This window comes from Tachyglossus aculeatus, unplaced genomic scaffold (assembly GCF_015852505.1).
Source record: "Tachyglossus aculeatus isolate mTacAcu1 unplaced genomic scaffold, mTacAcu1.pri scaffold_115_arrow_ctg1, whole genome shotgun sequence".
In the NCBI taxonomy this organism is placed as follows: domain Eukaryota; kingdom Metazoa; phylum Chordata; class Mammalia; order Monotremata; family Tachyglossidae; genus Tachyglossus; species Tachyglossus aculeatus.
The window spans coordinates 846,273-866,219 of NW_024044847.1; the positions used below are offsets into that span (position 1 = coordinate 846,273).

A 19,947-nucleotide genomic window follows, 5' to 3' on the forward strand; every position below is an offset into this window, starting at 1 on the left:
CCCACTTGGGGCTCACAGTCCAAAAGCAGGGAGGACAGGTATCGAATCCCCATTTTACAGATGAAGAAAGTTAAGCCTAGACAAGTCAAGTGACTGGTCCGAGGTCACAAAACAGGAAAGTGGATGATCCGTGATTAGAGGTCTTGCCTTCTAAGGGTCCACACCCACCAGAGTGAAGGGGGGAGGAATTGCTGAGGGGACCGGGAATCTAGGAAACTGCCGGGCGGGGCGGGCACGGTTTGTAGAAAGGGGTAGAGCCAGTCCTTAAGGCGGTGTGATCTAATGGATAGGGCCCGGGCATGGGAGTCAGAAGAACCTGGGTTCTCATCCCAGCCCCGCCACCTGTCTGCTGTGTGATCCTGGGCAAATCACCTCAATTATCTGGCTTCAGTCGCCTCGTCTGTTAAATGGGGGTTAAAACTGTGAGTCCCCTGTGGACAGGGACTGTGTCCAACCTGATTAGCTTGGATCAACCCCAGGATTTACAACAGTGCCTGGCACATAGGAAGTGCTTAACAAAGACCGTTAAAAATCGTATTTAATGAATGCTTACTATGTGCAGAGGACTGTACTGTTTGGGAGAGCCCAACGTAACACTGTTGGTAGACACGTTCCCTATCCACGAGTTCCCAGTCGAGAAGGGAAGAGGTTTGTCCAATCTCCCTGATCCGGGTCCGGCCTCTCCGACCCAGGTTTCCCGAACCCCCTGGCTCTCCCTGGCCCGACCCCTGAACAGCCCCTCCACGGGGAGGATTCCGGGGCCCCCGAAATTCCCAGAATCTTTGCCCCGTTTATCTGCTGCCTCGCTTTCCAGAGCCTTCCTTCCCACCCCCACGACGCTTCTTCCCGACCTTCTTCTCCCCACTCACTTGTGGTCCCGGCCCTTCCGTCTCCCTCTCCAGCTCCTCCACCATTTCCACGGCCTCCTCCCCGCTCAAGGGACGCTGGACCTGCACCCAGGCCCAGTGCCGGCGGGCAAGACAGCGAGGAACTAGTCGAGGACCAGCAGGTCGAGGATCTGTTCCTTGGTGCGCTGGTCCAGTCTCAGCCACAGGCGGCCCAGCTCCCGCAGACGTCCCAGGGCCTGGAGGGGACCCGGCGCCTCCCGGTACAGGAACTATCGGAAGCGCTGGCAGAACCTCTAGGGACCGGAGATGTCTTCTTCTCGCGGGCCAGGCTCCCGCTCCCAGGATCCTCCATCTTCCCCCTTCAGCACTGGAAGACCTTCCTCCTGCTCCTCCTCCTCCTGCTGCTGATCTTCTTGGCGACCCTGGAACCCATCTGCTGCCATGACTCCAGTCTCGGCCGGGAACATCTTGAACATCACCAGACTCTCATCTTCATTACCACAGGAAGGAGGGTTATTCTTTCATTCATTCATTCAATCATATGTACTAAGCGCTTACCATATGAAGAGCACTGTACTAAGCGCTTGGGAGAGTCCAATTAGGCAAGAAACAGCCACATTCCCGACCTACAACGGCTTACAGTCTAAGGTTAGACTTGAGCAACCGTTATTCATCCTTCCCTCAGCCACAAAGCACTCATGCCCAAAATCTGTCGTGTATCAATCAATCATATCTGTTGAGCAGTTACTGTGGGCCGAGCATTGTGCTAAGCCCTAGAGAGATTACAATAGAACAAAAGTCTAAAAACTGTGAGTCCCATGTGGGACAGAGACTGTGTCCAACTGTATTAACTTGTATCTCTCCCAGCACTTGATAATAATGATAATAATAACAATAATAGTAATGGCATTTGTTAAGCGCTTACTATGTGTCAGGCATTAAACTAAGCGCTGGGGTGGATATAGTATCTGCCACATTGTAAACACTTAACAATTGCCAAGATTATTATTATTTTGCAGATGAAGTAACTGAGCCAGAGAGAAATGAAGTGACCTGCCCAAGGTTACCCAGCAGGTACGTGGTGGACCTGAAATTATAACCCATGTTCTTCGGACTCTCAGGCCTGTACTCTAGCCATTAGGACACCCTGCTCATTTATGGAGCATTTTACCATGTGCACAGCACTATTCTAAATGTTTGGGAGATTGCAAAGCGACACAGCAGACAGTCACTTCCCGGCCTTGCCACAGGTTTTCAGTCTAGAGGGGGAGACAGACCGACATTAATATACATAATCTGTGCTGTATAATTCATTTATGCAATCGTAATTATTTAGCTCTCACTGTAAACAGAGCACTGTACTAAGCGTTTAATTCGAAGCTCTCTGCATAATGTAATCAATCAATCAATCGTATTTATTGAGCGCTTACTGTGTGCAGAGCACTGTACTAAGCGCTTGGGAAGTACAAATCGGCAACACATAGAGACAGTCCCTACCCAACAGCGGGCTCACAGTCCAGAAGGGGGAGACAGAGAACAAAACGAAACATGCTAACAAAATAAAATAAGTAGAATAGATATGTACAAGTAAGATAAATAAATAAATAGAGTAATAAATATGTGCAAACATATATACATATATACAGGTGCTGTGGGGAAGGGAAGGAGGTAAGATGTGGGGGATGGAGAGGGGGACGAGGGGGAGAGGAAGGAAGGGGCTCAGTCTGGGAAGGCCTCCTGAAGGAGGTGAGCTCTCAGTAGGGTCTTGAAGGGAAGAAGAGAGCTAGCTTGGCGGATGGGCAGAGGGAGGGCATTCCAGGCCCGGGGGATGACGTGTGCCGGGGGTCGATGGCGGGACAGGCGAGAACGAGGTACGGTGAGGAGATTAGCGGCAGAGGAGCAGAGGGTGCTGGGTGGGCTGTAGAAGGAGAGAAGGGAGGTGAGGTAGGAGGGGGGAAGCTGATGGAGAGCCTTATAGCCGAGGGTGAGGAGTTTCTGCCTGATGCGCAGATTTATTGGTAGCCACTGGAGATTTTTGAGGAGGGGAGCAACATGCCCAGAGCGTTTCTGGACAAAGACAATCCGGGCAGCAGCATGAAGTAAGCACATAAGAGCTTAGAGAAATAGTCTGAAAGAGCTTAGAGAATTAGTTTGGGCTAGTGGAGAAATCAAAGGCCTGGGGGTCCTGCCTCTGGCCTCTTCATACCCCCCCTACATTGTGAGCTTGTTGTGGGCAGGAAGGTATCTGTTTTTATATTGTCCTCTCCCAATTGACAGACATCAGAACAAGTATTGTTAAGCACTTACTATGTGCCACTCACTGTTTTAAGCACTGGGGTAGATGCAGGATCACCAGATTCCACATGGAACGCACAGTCTAAGGAGGAGGAAAGACGGGTAGGGAACCCCATTTCATAGATGAGGAAGGTGAGACCCAGAAAGGTGAAGTGACTTGTCTAAGGTCATTCAACAGGCAAGTGGTAGAGCCGGAACTGTGAGCCCGTTGTTGGGTAGGGATTGTCTCTATCTGTTGCCCAATTGCACTTTCCAAGCTGTTAGTACAGTGTTCTGCACACAGTAAGCATTCAATAACTACAATTGAATGAATGAATGCATGAATGAATGAACACGGGTCCTCTGACTTCCAGCCCCAGACCTGTCCTCGTCCATGGATATTTTTTTTCTTGAGGGTATTTGTTAAGCAATGACCGTGTGCAGAGCACTGTACTAAGCTCTGGGGTAGGTTCAAGCTAACAAGACTGGACACAGGCTCAATCACCATTTTACAGATGAGGTAACCGAATCCCAGAGAAGCAAAGCGAGTCACCTACGGTCACCCAGCAGAAGAGTGGGATTAGCACCCAGGTCCTTCTTGCCCACCGTCGGATCGAGAAAGAGCACACAGTAAGTGCTCAATCAATACGACTGAATGAATGAATGAATCGAGTTAACCGCCCGCGGATGGCAGAGAGAAATGGGCCCGCGGTGACCAGCTTCCTCCTGACGGGACTGTCAGACCGGCCGGAGGTGCGATTCGCGGCCTTCCACGCAGTCTACTTGGCCATGCTCCTGGCCAACGGTGCCCTCCTCCTCGCCCTCCGCGCCGACCGCCATCTCCACACGCCCATGTACTTCTTCCTCGCCAACCTGTCGTTGCTGGACGTCTCCCGCCCCACGGCCGCGGTGCCCAAGTGACCGGCGATCTAGTTGGCCGGGTGCGCCCTTCAGCTCTATTTCCTGGTGTCCCCGGCGGGGATGGTTGTCTTGCTCTTGGCGGTCACGGCCTCTGAGCGTTGGTTGGCCATCCTCTGCCCTCTCTGCTATGCTGTTCTCATGGACGGGAGCGTGTGCGTCGCGCTGGCGGCCGGAGTCTGGCCGGCCCGCTTTCCTGCACACGTCCTTCACCCTCACGCTGACCTTTTCCCGCTCCACCCGGGTGGACCAATACTACTGCGACATCCCTCCGGTGACGGGCCTGTCCCGCTCTGGCGGTGGGCGGGATCGGCGCCTTCTCCATCACGTTAGTCTCCTACGTCCTCGTCGCGGCCGCCATCTTGAAGAGCCGCTGGGCCGAGGGGAAGCGCAGGGCCTGGTCCACCTGTACCTTCTGCCTGCTGGCCGTCGGCCTCTTCTACGGCCCCATCATCTTCACCTACATCCTGCCATCTTCGGGTCCCTCTCCCAGAAGCGACGGGCTCGTAAGCATGCTTTATGGCGTCCTCAACGCCCTCCTCGACAGCCTGCGGAACGAGGAGGCCAAGGGGGACCTCCGGAGGGTTGCTGAGGCAGACGTTAGGCCCGCTGGGATCTCTTTGGCACCCGTAGGACCGCTATGGACTGGACTCGCCCGGGAGCCGGTGCGCTGGACTGAGCGCTTGGTAAAATGCAACAAGAGACTCATTCCCTGTCCACGGGGAGCTTACACTCCTCGGAAGCAGCGTGGCCTAGTGGAAAGCTCACGGAGCTGGGCGTCAGAGGACTTCATTCATTCATTCATTCAGTCAGTCAGTCACTTTTATTCATTGAACGCTTCCTTTCATTCCTTCATCCATTCCACTGTATTTATTGAATGCTTACTGTGTGCAGAGCACTGTATGCGAAGTACTGTACTAAACACTTGGGAAAGTACAATGTAGCAATAAGCAGACCCTTTCTCTGCCCTCAGCAAGCTAGCTGTGTGTTCTGATCCTGGCTCCGCCACATACCTGCTGTGGGCCTTTGGGAAAGTCATTTCACTTCTCTAGTCTGTAGCTCTAGAGTGTAGCTCTACACTGTGAGCTCGTTGTGGGCAAAGAACGTGTCTGTTTCTTGTTATATCATATTCTCCCAAGCACTTAGTTAAGTGTTCTGCACACAATAAGCGCTCAATAAATATGACTGAATGAATTAAATGAACTCTCTGTGTCTCAGTTTCTTCATCTGCAAAATGGGGGTAAAATATCTATTCTTCCTCCTACTTATACTGTGAGTCCCATGTGGGACCTGATCATCTTGTGTTTACCACAGTGGTTAGTACAATGCTTGGCATATAGTAAGCACTTTAACAAGTACTCCAATCAGTGAAACAGAGCAAAGGGGCTGACAGCTGGTAGACTCAGAATAAAGGATTAAAGGGGCAAATGAATCTATGTTTTATTTGAATGTCTGTCTTCCCCTGTTGTCCGTAAACTTATTATACTCTCCCAGGTGCTTGGTACAGTGCTCAGTACACAGTCTGTATTCAATAAATACCACTGCTTAATGGCTTGATTGACTGATAGATATACATAAATATATAGAGAAGTTTAGAGAAACTGTATGGCCAAGTAGATAAAGCACTGGCATGGAGGTCAGGGTATTTGAATTCTATTGTCAGCTCTGCTGCTTGTCTGCTGAGTGACCTTGGGCTTGTCACTTCATTTTTCTGTGCTTCAGTTTCATTTCTATAAAATGGAGATTCAAATCATGTTGCCCCTTTTACATCGACCTGAGCCCCATTTAGGGCAGGGACTCTGTCTGACCTGATTAACGTGTTTCTACCACATCACTTAATATAGTGCTTGACACAGAATAAACACTTAACAAATGCCATAGTGTTGATGCTGATGATGATAATAATACTAATACTGCTATTAATGATATTATGATTATGTGTGAGACTGGAATACTAGCCACTTCACTTCTCTGTGCTTCAGCTGCCTCATCCGGAAAATGGGGATGAAGACTGTGAGCCCCACATGGGACAACCTGATTACCTTGGATCTACCCCAGAACTTAGAACAGGGCTTGGCATATAGTGAGTGTTTAACAAATACCATTATTATTATCATCATCATTATTATTATTATGTGTTTTGCTACGCTTTTATGTACCCTCTCCAGCGTTTAGTACAGTGTCTACCACTCAGTAGGTCTTTGATAGAATGAAAAGAGCAAAACTGATTGCACGCTATCGTCTTTGGCCTGTAAGCATCTTGAGGGCGGGGACAAGTGTCTTGCACTCGTCCAAACATTTAGTACAGTACCTAACACTGAATAGGTGCTCAATAACTGCCAGTGATGGATTGATCTCATGGATCTCCATTATACTCTAAGTTACTCGAGGGAAAGAAACGTATGACTTACTATTTATTCAATCGTATTTATTGAGCGCTTGCTGTGTGCAGAGCATTGTACTGACCGCTATTGTCATATATGCTTCAAGAATTTGAAGCAGCACGGTCTAGTGGAAAGAGCATTGGTCTGCGTGTCAGAGGAGCTGGGTTCTAATCCCGGCTCCCCCCCTTGTCTGTTGCATGACCTCGGGCAAGTCGCTTCATTTTTCTCTTCCTCAGCCTCCTCTTTGTAAAATGGGGATTCCATCCCTGTTCTCCCTCTCCTCTACACAGAGAAGCCAGTTAACTTCTCTGTGCCTCAGTTAACTTATCTGTAAAATGGGGATTAAGACTATGAGCTCCATGTGGGACAAGGACTGTTTCCTATCCAATTATTCATTCATTCATTCAGTCGTGTTTATTGAGCGCTTACTGTATACAGAGCACTGTACTAAGCGCTTGGGAAGTACAGTTGGCAACATATAGAGACTGTCCCTACCCAACAACGGGCTCACAGTCTCCCCCAGAGTTTAGTAAAGTGCCCGGTACGTGGCAGGTGTTCAAAAAACACCATGAAATAAGCAGAAAATGAAACAGACTGTGAGGCCAGTGTGGGACAGGGAATGTGTCCGACCTGATTTAGTTGTATCTACCCCTGTGCTTAGTCCCAATATCATAAAGATAATAGTAAGTATAACAATGATAAAGTACTTAGTATAGGGCTAGCACTCAGTAAGTGCTCAATAAATGCCACCAAGTCATCGATCCTGTATTGTGTCTTTGGTAGTTCCAAATAGCACAAAAATGGCTAACACAGAGAGCTTGTTTACCTGGAGCATTACAACACTTAGGTTAGGGAAGGTTGAAATCCTGATTCCAAGCTTTTTTTTTTCCTAAATGGTATTTGCTGAGTATTTGCTATGTGCCAGGCACTGTTCTAAGCGCTGTGGTAGATACAGGTTAATCAGGTTGGAACAGTGCATGTCCCACATAGGGCCCAAAGTGAACTTAACAGTCTAGAAGGGGAGACTGATACACTCCCAAGCCTTTAGTACAATGCTCTGAACAGAGAAGAAATTCAGAAAATGCTATCAGTTGATTGATACATATGTATGTATATGTTTATCGATTGTTATATTTATCCTTATACATACTTATACTTATCCAATTTTTTTATTCAACCATTTCATCCTGACACATTTCCTGTTAAATCCTCGTTTTCCTTCCGCTTTTATTCTTTAAAATACTTTTGATCTCTTCCCCCCCCCCCCACTAAATTGTAAGCTCCTTGAGGGCAAGGCAATGTGTTTCTTGCTTCTCTTGAACTCTTCTCAGTGTTTAGTACTTGGTGCTGAATGCTTAGTACAGTACAGAACTCAATACTTAGCTCAGTACTAAGGACCCAATCGGCTCTAGATATACATAGCCCTTTGATTGATTGGATAGGGGAAAAACCAGCTGGAAACCAAACTTGTCCTGCACAGAGATTTGGTGAATGGCCACTCTAGTGTGCGTGTATGCATGTAGTATGCATATGCATGTGTGAGAGTGTAGGTAATAATAATAATCATGATGGTATATGTTAAGGGCTTACTATGTGCTGTGCACAGTTCTAAGCACTAGGGGAGATACAAGGTAATCAGGTCGTCCCATGTGGGGCTCACGGTCTTCATCTCCATTTTACACATGAGGGAACTGAGGCACAGAGAAGTTAAGTGACTTGCCCAAAGTCACACAGCTGACAAGTGGGAGAACCAGGATTAGAACCCATGACTTCTGACTACCAAGCCTGGGCTCATTCCACTAAGCCACAGCTGCTTCCTCCGCATAAGTGTGCACTTATACATCTGCATATGTGTTCATGTATATGTTTGAGTGTAGTCATGTACATTTGTGAGTGTGCATGCATTCATAAATACATATGCACATACATGTATGCACGTATACATGTGGGTGTGTTTGCACATATGCATATATATGCTTACATATCTGTGCACATGTACATATGCACAAATTCATTCAATTACATTTCATGCAATTGTATTTATTGAGCGCTTACTGTGTAGAGAGCACTGTACTAAGCGCTTGGGAGAGGACAATTCAGCAACAGAGACAATTCCTACCCAACAACAGGCTCACAGTCTAGAAGGGGGGAGACAGATATCAAAACAAGTAAACAGGCATAAATAGCATCAATATAAATAATCAAAATTATAGATATATGCACATCATGTATACATTGTATATAATGTATACAAATGTGTGCGTGTGGATGGGTGTATAAGTCACTTCAATTCTTTTTGCCTCAGTTACCTCATCCGTAAAATAAGGATTAAGACTGTGAGCCCCACGTGGGACAACCTGATTACCTGGTATCTACCCCAGCGCTTAGAACAGTGCTTGGCATATAGTAAGTGATTAACAAATACCATCATCATCATTATTATTATTATTGTTACTTGCACATATGTATGGCTGCATACAAACATATGCATATATGTACATCACCAACATGTATGTGTGTGAGCATGTTTATATGTGTATGGGGCTATGTACATATATATAAAAATATAAATGTATGTATATGTGTGCATTTGTGTGTGTTTTGAATAACCTCGTCCATCGCATTTTAACAGAGCCTCGAGGCCTACACGAGAATACAACTCGTCAGCAGAGGAAATCTGTCCAAAGGGGCTTTGTCCGAGAGATGAGAGCTGAAAAGACTTTGCTCCAGTGAGGAGTAGAGCTGGCTGTTTTCCCCGGCAGACTCCATCCTCGGCGTCCTCTCTGCTGGGGGTCACTCCTAGGACACAGTGCAGTTGGGTGGAGAGGGTGTCAGCGTCTGCCGACCCCCGCCTCGGCCCTCCCGGGGACCCTTCCCCCCCTCCAACCCAGCAGCCCAAGAGCCACCAGAAGCATCTCTATTGCTCTCCGCAGGCTAAAGCGAGTTCGGTGAAAATTAGCAACCAAGCGTTGCCAATTGCAGGGAGGCTCTCATGGACTCGTTAAAAATGCAACGCATGGAGCACTTCAGAACGTTATTAATAGGATGCAAGGGGGTGGACTACCTATCGAGGTCTCAAGTGCCAACCAGCTTGACGGAGCAATCAGTGGAAGCCCCTCGGGGCTGAGAGAAACGAAAAAAGGAGACGGCAGCTGCAGGAAAAGTTTAGCCCCTCTCCTTAGAGGGAAATCAAGTCAGACGGAGGTCTAGTTCTCATGCAATGAGGAGGGAGATGCGGGGAAAATGAACAGCAGATGCGAAAGACTTCTAGACTGTGAGCCCATTGTTGGGTAGGGACCGTCTCTATATGTTACCAACTTGTACTTCCCAAACGCTTAGTACAGTGCTCTGCACACAGTAAGCGCTCAAATATATACGATTGGATGTATGAATGAATGAATGAATGAATGAATGAATGAATGAATGAAAGAATGCTGGACTTTATCCTGATTCCTTCTCGGGCCTGGTTCCCGCCTGCCTCTCCAAATTCCTCAGATCACTGGACAGTTTCGGCACCCCCTGGCCAGCAGGAGAGATTTTCTTTTCTTCTAGAGAGGATCCCCCCAGCTCACACCCCGACGGAGAGGTGGAGGAGGAGCGTGAGAAGCTGCATGGCCTAGTGGCAAGAGACCGGGACTTAGACTCGGAAGGACCTAATTCCTCCTCCTCCTCTTATCTGTTGTGTGACCTTGGACAAGTCACATCGCTGTGTCTCAGTCCCCTCATCTGTCAAATGGGGATTAAGACCGGGCCCAAACTGATGAGCCTGTCTCTGCCTCAGTCCTTAGTACAGTGCCTGATACATAGTAAGTGCTTAACAGTGATCACCTCCTCTGTTATGCTGTACTCTCCCAAATGTTTAGTCCAGTGCTCTGCCCACAGTAAGCACTCAATAAATTCCATTGATTGATTGTTTGACTGACTGATTAACCTTTGTGCTACTGTCATATGTGACTTTACAAATTCTAGCCTAGTCCAGGACTGAAAGACATGAGATATGGGTTCGAGAACCGGCACTGCTATTTTCGGCTGTGTGGCTTTTGGAAAGCCCCTTAACTTCTCTGTGGCTGTTTCCTCATTGGTAAAATGGGGGTACAATACCCGTTTTTTTCCCCCTCTTACAATATTAGTCCAGGGACTACGTTCAATCAGTTTCTCTTGTATCAATCTCAGCACATATAACACAGTGCTGGGTCCATAAATAACAGCATTATAAAAATTGCGTAGGCGTATGCGCTGAGGAAAGGAAAGAAGTATGAAAATGCAAAGACGTGTTGGAAGGAAAGCTTGGGAATTAATCTGAGAAGTCTGCCTGGAGGAGATGGGATTTTTTTAAAGAAGGCTTTGAAATTGAATTCACTGAGTCCAGTTCCCTTCTGTGGTATTAAAGGTATTTATTAAGTACCCATTGTTGGCAGTGCACTATATTAAGCTCTTGGCAAAGTTCAACAGGAAGCGAAGCACTAAGTACAGGGCTCTCGGTTTCAATCCCAGCTCCCTCTGCTGCGTGACCTTAGGCAAGTCACTTACCTGCTCAGGGCCTCATTTTCCCCATCTGTAAAATGAAGGTTCAATACCGGTTCTCCCCTCTAGACTGTGGGCTCATTTTAGGTGGGAAATGTGTCTACCAACTCTGCTATAGTGTTCCTCCCCAAGCGCTTAGTACAATGCTCTGCATATAGGAAGTGCTCAATAAATATGGTTGATTGACTGATTGAAAGATTCTCCCATCTACTTAGCCTTTGAGTCCCTCATCAAACAGGAACTGTTTGTTTGATTATCTTATATTTTTCTCAGTGTTTAGTAGAGTGATTGGCACAGAGTAAGCGCTTAATAAATACCACTACTATTGTTATGAGATTATTTATTATTAACTGATATTAATAATGAAACTCATTTATTAAGTTATTATTTAAAAAAATCAGCTTCCTCAGCACTTTGGCAATCACAGTCTCCCTTGGCGTTTTTGTACACGTTGATATGCCTCTTCAGCTATACCAATCAATCAATAAATCATATTTATTGAGCAATTCCTGTGTGCAGAACACTGTGCTAAGCGCATGGGAGAGTAGAGTATAATAGAGTTGGCAGATATATTCCCCACCCACAACGAGCTTACAGTCTAGAAGGCGTCACACGGCAGACAAGGGGTGGATCCGGGCATCGAACCCAGGTCCGTCTGACTCCCAAGCCTGCACTCTATCCATTACACTACGCTGCTTCCAGGGATTAGAACAATGCTCGGTACCTAATAAGTGCTTAACAAATACCATAATTATTATTTTCACTGGAGCAGGCAATAATCACTTCTAACCTACAATGAGCTCAGTGCTGTAGCCTCGGTATGCTTTACCCATGCGCTGTTTCTCGTGGACAAGGCCTCTTGGGATCGATCAATCTGTCAATCAATCAATCAATGACCAATAGTGTACACTGAGTGCATTTTGAGTGGTAAGCACTGCACTAAATACTGGGAGAGTAAACAGAAACAAGACCCAGGGTCAAGGAATCAATGGCATTTATTGAGCAGCTACTACATACAGAGGATTGTGCTATTACTACTACACCTACCCCTAATTATGGCATTTGTTTAGCGCTTACTAGGTGCCAAGCACTGTTCTAAGCACTGGGGTAGATACAAGGCAATCAGATTGAACACGGTCTCTGTCCCACATGGGGCTCACAGGCTCAATCTCCATTTTATGCATTCATTACATTCATTCAATCACATTTATTGAGCATTCACTGTGTGCAGAGCATTACTAAGCGCTTGGAAAGTACAATTCAGTAAGTGAGATAATCCCTACCCAACAACGGGCTCACAGTCTAGTAGGAAGAGACAGACAACAAAACAAAACAGGTAGACAGGCATCAACAGCATTTTACAGAAGAGGTAACCGAGACATAGAGAAGTAAGAGACACAGACACAGTGGGACACGCTGAGAAGCAGCGTGGCTCAGTAGAAAGAGCACGGGGTTTGGAGTCAGAGTTCATGGATTTAAATCCCGGGTCCGCCACTTGTCAGGTGTGTGACTTTGGGCAGGTCACTTAACTTCTTTGTGCCTCAGTTCCCTCATCTGAAAAATGGGGATTAAGACTGTGAGCCCCGCGTGGGACAATCTTAATTACCTTGCATCCCCCCAGCGCTTCAAACAGTGCTTTGCACATAGTAAGCGCTTAGCAAATGCCGTGTTCATCATTAATAAATGCCATCATCATCATTATTATTAAAGTGACTTGACGAAGTTCACACAGCAGACAAGTGGAAGAGTCGGAATTCGAACCCACGACCTCTGACTCCCAAGCCTGTGCCTTAGACGCTGGACAGTACTCAGCACTTGGGAAGGTATAATAGAGGTAGAAGACCTGCACCTCCTTTCCCTCAACTCCCCTTTCCCTCCCCATCACTCCACGTCGTTCCCTTGGCTGACCCTATCTCGCCGCCCCACAGCACTTGTGTACATATATTTATATATATATATATATATATATATATATATATATATATATTTACATATATATATATTTACGTTAACGCTTATTTGTTTTGATGTGTATAGATCTATATTTCTATTTATATTGATACTATTGATGCCTGTTTACTTGTTTTGAAGTCTGTCTCCCCCCTTCTAGACAGTAAGGCTGGTGTGGGCAGGGATTGTCTTTATTGCTGAGCCACACTTTCCAAACGCTTAGTACAGCGCTCTGCACACAGTAAGAGCTCATTAAATGCAATTGGATGAATGAATGAATGGCCCTTACCCTCAAGAAGCTTACACTGTAATAGGATGAGCATATACTGTGTCGCGAGCACTCTACTCTACACTTGGGAGAGTAGAATAGACTTTACACTCTAGTGGTATTAGTTGAGCACCTACTGTGTACAGAGCACTATACTGACCGTTTGGGAGAGTAAAATAGACGTAGAAAACTTGATCCTTGCTTTCAAGGAACTTCCAGTCTAAACGGGATGGCAGACATGCAGTGAGCAGTGGGAAGCAGTGTGGGCTAGTAGAAAGGGCCAGGACTTGGGAGTCGGAGGACCTGAGTTCTAATCCCGGCTCTGCCATTTGTCTGCCATGTGACCTTGGGCAGGTCGATTCGCTTCTCTGGGCCCCAGTTAGCTTATATCTACCCAACGCTTACAACAGTGCTTGGCACTTAGTAAGTGCTTAACAAATGCCATCATTATAAATATTATGGGACAGAGACTGTGTCTAACTTCATTCGTTCATTCATTCATTCAATCGTATTTATTGAGCACTTACTGTGTGCAGAGCACTGTACTAAGCGCTTGGGAAGTACAAGTAGAGAAGCAGCGTGGCTCCGTGGAAAGAGCCCGGGCTTTGAAGTCAGAGGTCATGGGTTCGAATCCCGGCTCTGTTAACTGTCAACTGTGTGACTTTGGGCAAGTCACTTCACTTCTCTGTGCCTCAGTTCCCTCATCTGTAAAATGGGGATTAAGACTGTAAGCCCCACGTGGGACAACCTGATCAGCTTTTATCCCCCCCAGCGCTTAGAACAGTGCTTTGCACATAGTAAGCGCTTAATAATTGCCATTATTATTACGATTATTATTACTATTATTATTATTATTATTACATGTCGGCAACATATAGAGACGGTCCCTACCCAACAACGGGATCACAGTCTAGAAGGAGGAGACAGACAACAAAACAAAGCATGTAGACAGGTGTCAAAATGGTCAGAACAAACAGAATTATGGCTATATGCACATCATTAACAAAAGAAATAGAATAGTAAATATGTACAAGTAAAATAGAGTAATAAATCTGTACAAATATTGTTGCCGTCTGCCTTCACGTGTTCGGCGCAGCAGGGAGACGGGCACGCGCAATGGAATTACACAGGCCAGGCGAGTCTCAAGGTGGACAAGGAGACTGTTTATTCAGCACACAGTGGAGGATTTTATACAGTGAGGAGCCTCAAGGGAGTCAGGGGACAGGCGGATGACTGCAAGCTTATCAGCAAGGCTGAGCTCATCAGCAAGGCTGAGCTTATCAGCAAGGCTGAGCTTACCAGCAATGTTGAGCCAGCACGGCTGAGTTTATGCTTAGATCGGCACGTTCCTAAGGCAATTCTCAGAACAGCGCCAAGTTATTTATCTAGCAGTCTGACTTCCTTCATTGTTACTTGTAGGTCTTCCTGTGAGCACGGAAGGCCGGGGGGCCTGGCTTACTACTTAGACCCAGATGTTGGGTCTGCCACAAGTCCCCCTTTTTGTTTTTGAAACAATTGCAAAGCATGGAGTTGAGTAAGAAGCGGGCGAAGGAGGACAGATAGCCATCGGGCAACGCAGGGCAGGCAAAACAGGGCCAAGATCAACAAAATAATATATGGGAGACTATGAAGCAGCATTGAGAGCCAATTTAAAGGATTAACCGCCTCAAGGGCAGAAATGATCGGTGACGCAATATCGGCAGGAATGGCCAAGGGAGGGGTAGGTTGCATAGCATCGGAGAGTGAGGCAAGGTGTGACAAATCAAGGGAGACATTCGAAGAATGCCAGGCTCCTTGGAGCCGATTTCGGATTGTGGGTCACGAAAACCCGGGAAATGTGGCATTATAATAATATGGGGTCACAAAGATATGAGGGTAACGATAATCACAACGTTGAAAAGAAAGTCGAGTGCGCAGAGCATCAACCTCATTTCCTAATTCTATAAGAGAATGCTGTATAAGAGAGAGGTGAGCGGTAAAGTCTTTATCTAATCGTAACTGTGTTTGCAGAGCATCAGAAACATTTATTGCAAGGGAATTAACAAAGGAGGCCTGTGTTATTTCAGTATGCAGGGTAATAGAGGATAAGGTGGTAGCAATAATAAGGGATGCCAAAGCGATAAACCCAGTAATTAACAATCCAACAAAACCGACGATGTCGCCGTTTTGTAATGCGAAAATGATCAGCTAGCATCTGCAGGGCAGAATCCATAGGGGACTCAGCCCCAGGGTGGGATAATGAGGTGGGTAGTATAGCATGACGAGGTTGTTCTACTCTAAGAATAGTAGCAGTGGCATCATGGGTGGATATACATTGGGTAAGTTTACAATTATCACATGTAATATTCCAGAGGGAAGGGAAGGGGATAAGGGACGGGTAGTCAACAGGGAAGGCTTGCGGTGGCAATATACATGCTCTTATTTGCCGTTCTTCTATATGGACTGGGATAGAATCGAAAGGGACCTGTAATCGAGCAAAGGCAAGCGTGATTTGACCCAAAGCAGCAAAAGCCCACCAAAGGTGGGAGTACAAAAGGGAGGAAGTCCCTGCACGAGGGGAAACTAAAGTCTGGAAAGTATCCGTGGGCAAGGACCCAAGATAGCCATGCAATGGGGATGAATAAGTAAGTTTATCATGTCCGCCCCAGTTCAATAAAGTGGCTGGGGATAAGTGGGAGGACAAATGAATAACCGTGGGAAAAGGTTGTCGACATGTTTGCCAAATAGGCAAAACCAACTCTGAAGGCGGCCAAGACGAGCTGGCAAGCACACAAGAAAGAAGTTCGGCTACGGGGGGGTGAGGTTCCCAGATGATGGGATGCAGCAGTCAAACGGGTAATCCCACTGTACACCGAACGGGGCTGGGGTTCAAGCAATTCTCTTTCCTGAGCCCAAGTGATTAGGGGGAGTAGGGACAGACACGGACTTGGGGTTGTAGATGCTGAGAAACATATAGAAGTACGAGTTGCAAGGAGCGAGACATTGACAAGTGCCTCTTCCCCTGGTCCTTTCCATGGAATCGCATCCCCCCCACAAGGTCAGATACATTAGTGAGAATATTTCCCACCGGGTCCTGCCACGTAACTGGCCGCACGCACGGAGGGTACGGAACAAAAGTCCAATAGTCCTTAGTAATCACAACAGTGGAGGAGGCGAGAATCAGGAAAGCGATCATCATTTTTAGGAACTTTGCTGCTGATCCTCCAGAGGAAGAGTCGCGGAGTCTGTATCCTGGTTCTCTGTCAGCTCCTGAAGTATTCAGGGTGAGGGAGGGCATGCTGTAGAAGGGACGTGACGTATGTTCTTTGTGGGTATCCAGATCGGGCGGTCCTCAGTTTCTGGAAAGACACAAGCATACCCTCGACCCCATGTTAATAAGGGATCTGGCCCTCGCCACTGGTGCGTGAGAGGGTCCTTCCATTTTACTCTTTCGGGGTGTTCTTTAGTGTCCCTGCCACCCCATGTTTCAGCAAGGGTGAGACCTTTGTCATCCATAGTTTAAAAATTAAGGGTATATACGGCAGATTGTAATAGTCTATGGGGAGAAGTCAGTTCATCTCCCCCTTTTTGTTTTTCCAAAACACTTTGAGCCAACGATGATGGTTTTCGACAATGGCTTGACCCGTGGGATTGTATGGAATACCCGTAACATGGCGGATAGCAAAAATATTACAGAAAGACCGGAACGCCTTAGAAGTGTATGCGGGGCCATTGTCGGTTTTCAATACCTGTGGAATTCCCATAAAGGCAAAAGCAAGAAACAAATTATCCATAACATGTTTGGCTGATTCACCAGTGTGAGCCGTCGCAAAAGTAAATAATGTACAGGTATTAACAGTAACATGAATAAAAGCCAATATGCCAAAAGGAAGGTAATGCGTGACGTCCATTTGCCACAGCTTTCTTGGCACAAGACCACGGGGATTCGTGGCTTCAGAGGCCGCAGGTATTGTAGTAACACAGGAGGTACAAGCTTTCACAATAGCCTGCGCACTTTCCTGAGAAATGCCAAACTGATGGCACAACATTCCCGCCCCTTGGTGGAAGCGCCGGTCGGCTTGCGAGGCTGCGGCTGTAGCGTCCAAAGGGAGAAGAGCCGGAGCCAACAGTGGTGCAACAAAAATAATCGCCCTTGGTGCGCCAGCAATTTCCCTAGTGAGTAGGTCCGCACAAGCATTACCTTCAACCAATGGTCCGGGGAGGGACGAATGCGCCCTAATATGAGAAATATAAAAACGATGAGAACGAGTGCGAATCGTTGCTTGAAGTTCCTGGAACAAAGGAAAAATGGCTGCCTCGGAAAACAGGAGCGCTGCAGTCTCAATGTGAAGAATAACATAGCATGCATATCGGCTATCTGAGATAATATTAAGTGATTGAGGGAAATCGCAAAGGACTGACGTCACAGCTACAAGTTCCGCGTGTTGAGCGGAATAGGATAGAATGGGGATAACGCGGGAAGTGTCCGGAGGACAATAATAGGAGGCTCGGCCTTTCGTTCCATCTGTGAAAACTGTGGTAGCCTCCGGTATTGGGTCCGGAACCGTGATGAAGGGGAATACCCATGCAAAAGGTGAGAAAACCTTTAATCGTGGAATATCTGGGAGACCAGTAACCCAAGCCCCGGTATGCATTGCCAAAAGGATCTGCCAATCGGGATCGTTGCCAAGAAGTGTGACAAGTTGATCTGAAGTATATGGTTGGTATAATGCAGAGGGTCCGATCCCAGAAAGGACAGTAATGCGCCGAATTAAACGACCCAATAACTGGGCTACCAAAGTCGGATATGGGGAAACAGAGCGGTGGGGCTGAGTGGGCAAATGCATCCACTCAACCAATTGTTGTTCTTGACATATAACCCCTGTAGGCATGACAGAGGTGGGAACGACAACGGCGGATAAGGGTATCCCTGGGGTGACACGGTCCACCGTAGCCTGAGCCAATTTTTTGACTACCTGCTCTAACTCCCGGGCGGCTTGTGGTGAAAGGGAGCAGGGGGGGAAGAGAGCTCCGGGGCTCCTCGCAAGGTAGCAAAAAGGTGAGATAATTGATCGGTGGGGATTCCAAGATAAGGGCGCACCCAGTTTAATTCCCCCAGTAATTTCTGGAAATCATTAAGGGTTTTTAATTTTGAAACATCCAAGGTAGGGATCACAGGGGACACTGTACGATCTATCAAAATATGTCGCAGATAGGTGAACGGGGACTTTGTCTGGACTTTCTCGGGTGCAACATGCAGCCCTCCAGATTCTAGAGCCTCCAGAAGAGCAGGCCAAAAGGCATGTAGTTGGGCTGCGGTGGCGCAAGCACATAATATGTCATCCATATAGTGAATAATATATGCCTCAGGGTGCTTGACGCTGAGCGGCGCTATCAGAAGCGCAACGTAAGTCTGGCACATTGTGGGGCTATTTTTCATTCCCTGGGGGAGGACCATCCGATGATATCGCGCAGTATGTTGAATCCTGTTGGCCACAGGGACTGAAAACACAAATCGAATACGATCGTCCGGGTGGAGCGGAATAGAGAAAAAACAATCCTGAATATCTACTACTAATATCGGCCAATTCCTAGAGATCATAGCCTGGTTCGGGAGGCCAGGTTGCAGCGCTCCCATCAGATGAATCGTCCTATTGACATCTTTGAGATCAGTCAACATCCTCCAGGCCCCCGAGCGCTTTTTTGTCACAAAGACAGGGGAATTCCAAGGGTTATAGGAGGGTTCAATATGCCCCGCCGCTAATTGTTCCGCGACTATCCCTTGTAAAGGAGCCAATTTCGGGGTTGGTCGCGGCCACTGCTCCACCCACACTGGTGTATCAGAATCCCACGTTATTGGTTGGGCGGTTGACCCCGACCTTTGCAGTGGCCGCGAAGGAAAAGGGCGCGGTGAATTACACGGGTGACAATTGTCGGTCGTAATTACGGCCCCCATTTGTCCTAAAAGATCACGTCCCCATAGATTAATGGGAAGGCAATCTAACACATATGGTTGAATGTATCCTGATCGGCTATCAAGCTCCCAATGTAGGTAAGCGGCACTTTGAGAGGGGAGGGTAACCTCTCCGATGCCTTCTAAAGGGGCAGCCCCGGTTTGCAGTGGCCATGCCGGGGGCCAGTCCCTTTTTGTTAGGACCGAACGGTCAGCACCAGTGTCTACTAAACCAATAAAGTCTCGTCCATTCAAACGGACTGTCAATCTCGGCCGGTCTTGCCCAATGATAACGGACCAATAAGCTCCTATGCCGGAGCTGCCAAAACCCTTTTATCCCCGCGGATCCTTGGTCCGAACGGAGCCTAAAGCGTAAAAAAGGAAAAATCACCAATTGAGCAATGCGTGAACGTTCAGGGAGTTGCACAAACCGAAGGCTGTACGCCAAAACAGCTAATTCCCCCAGATAGTCTTCATCCTCCACTCCCGGCAAGACAATCAACCCCTTTTGGGTTAGTCCGCTATGGCCCAGGATGAGTCCCACAGTACCCTTTGGGAGAGGGCCAGCGACCCCCGTGGGGATTCGTTGAACCCTCATTTCAGGGGTTATAATCAAGTGTCCCACCACGGGGAGGTCGAGGCCAGAGGAGCCGCTAGTGGCTCGCTGTAATTCGCCGATGGTGGACAGTTGTCGGGAGAAGTCAAAGTTTGTTCCTTCGGAACAGCTGCGCGTTGCAGAGAGATCGCGGCCCCTATTGTTGTTTGGGCCTGGGGCAGGCCCCTGCGTCCGTTTCCCGGCACAGGGCTGACATTATTTGAGAACATCGAGCGGCATTCAGAAGCCCAGTG

General features: G+C 47.4%; 1 protein-coding gene across 1 annotated transcript; it reads left to right on the plus strand.

The window, feature by feature from the left end:
- Positions 1 to 3,809: 3,809 nt before the first annotated feature.
- Positions 3,810 to 19,088, plus strand: LOC119922631 (olfactory receptor 5AP2-like). The gene is made up of 4 exons (XM_038742348.1): positions 3,810 to 4,031; positions 4,077 to 4,217; positions 4,328 to 4,669; positions 18,936 to 19,088. The coding sequence occupies exons 1-4, from the start codon at positions 3,810 to 3,812 to the stop codon at positions 19,086 to 19,088; spliced, it is 858 nt and encodes a 285-aa protein (XP_038598276.1).
- Positions 19,089 to 19,947: the final 859 nt, after the last annotated feature.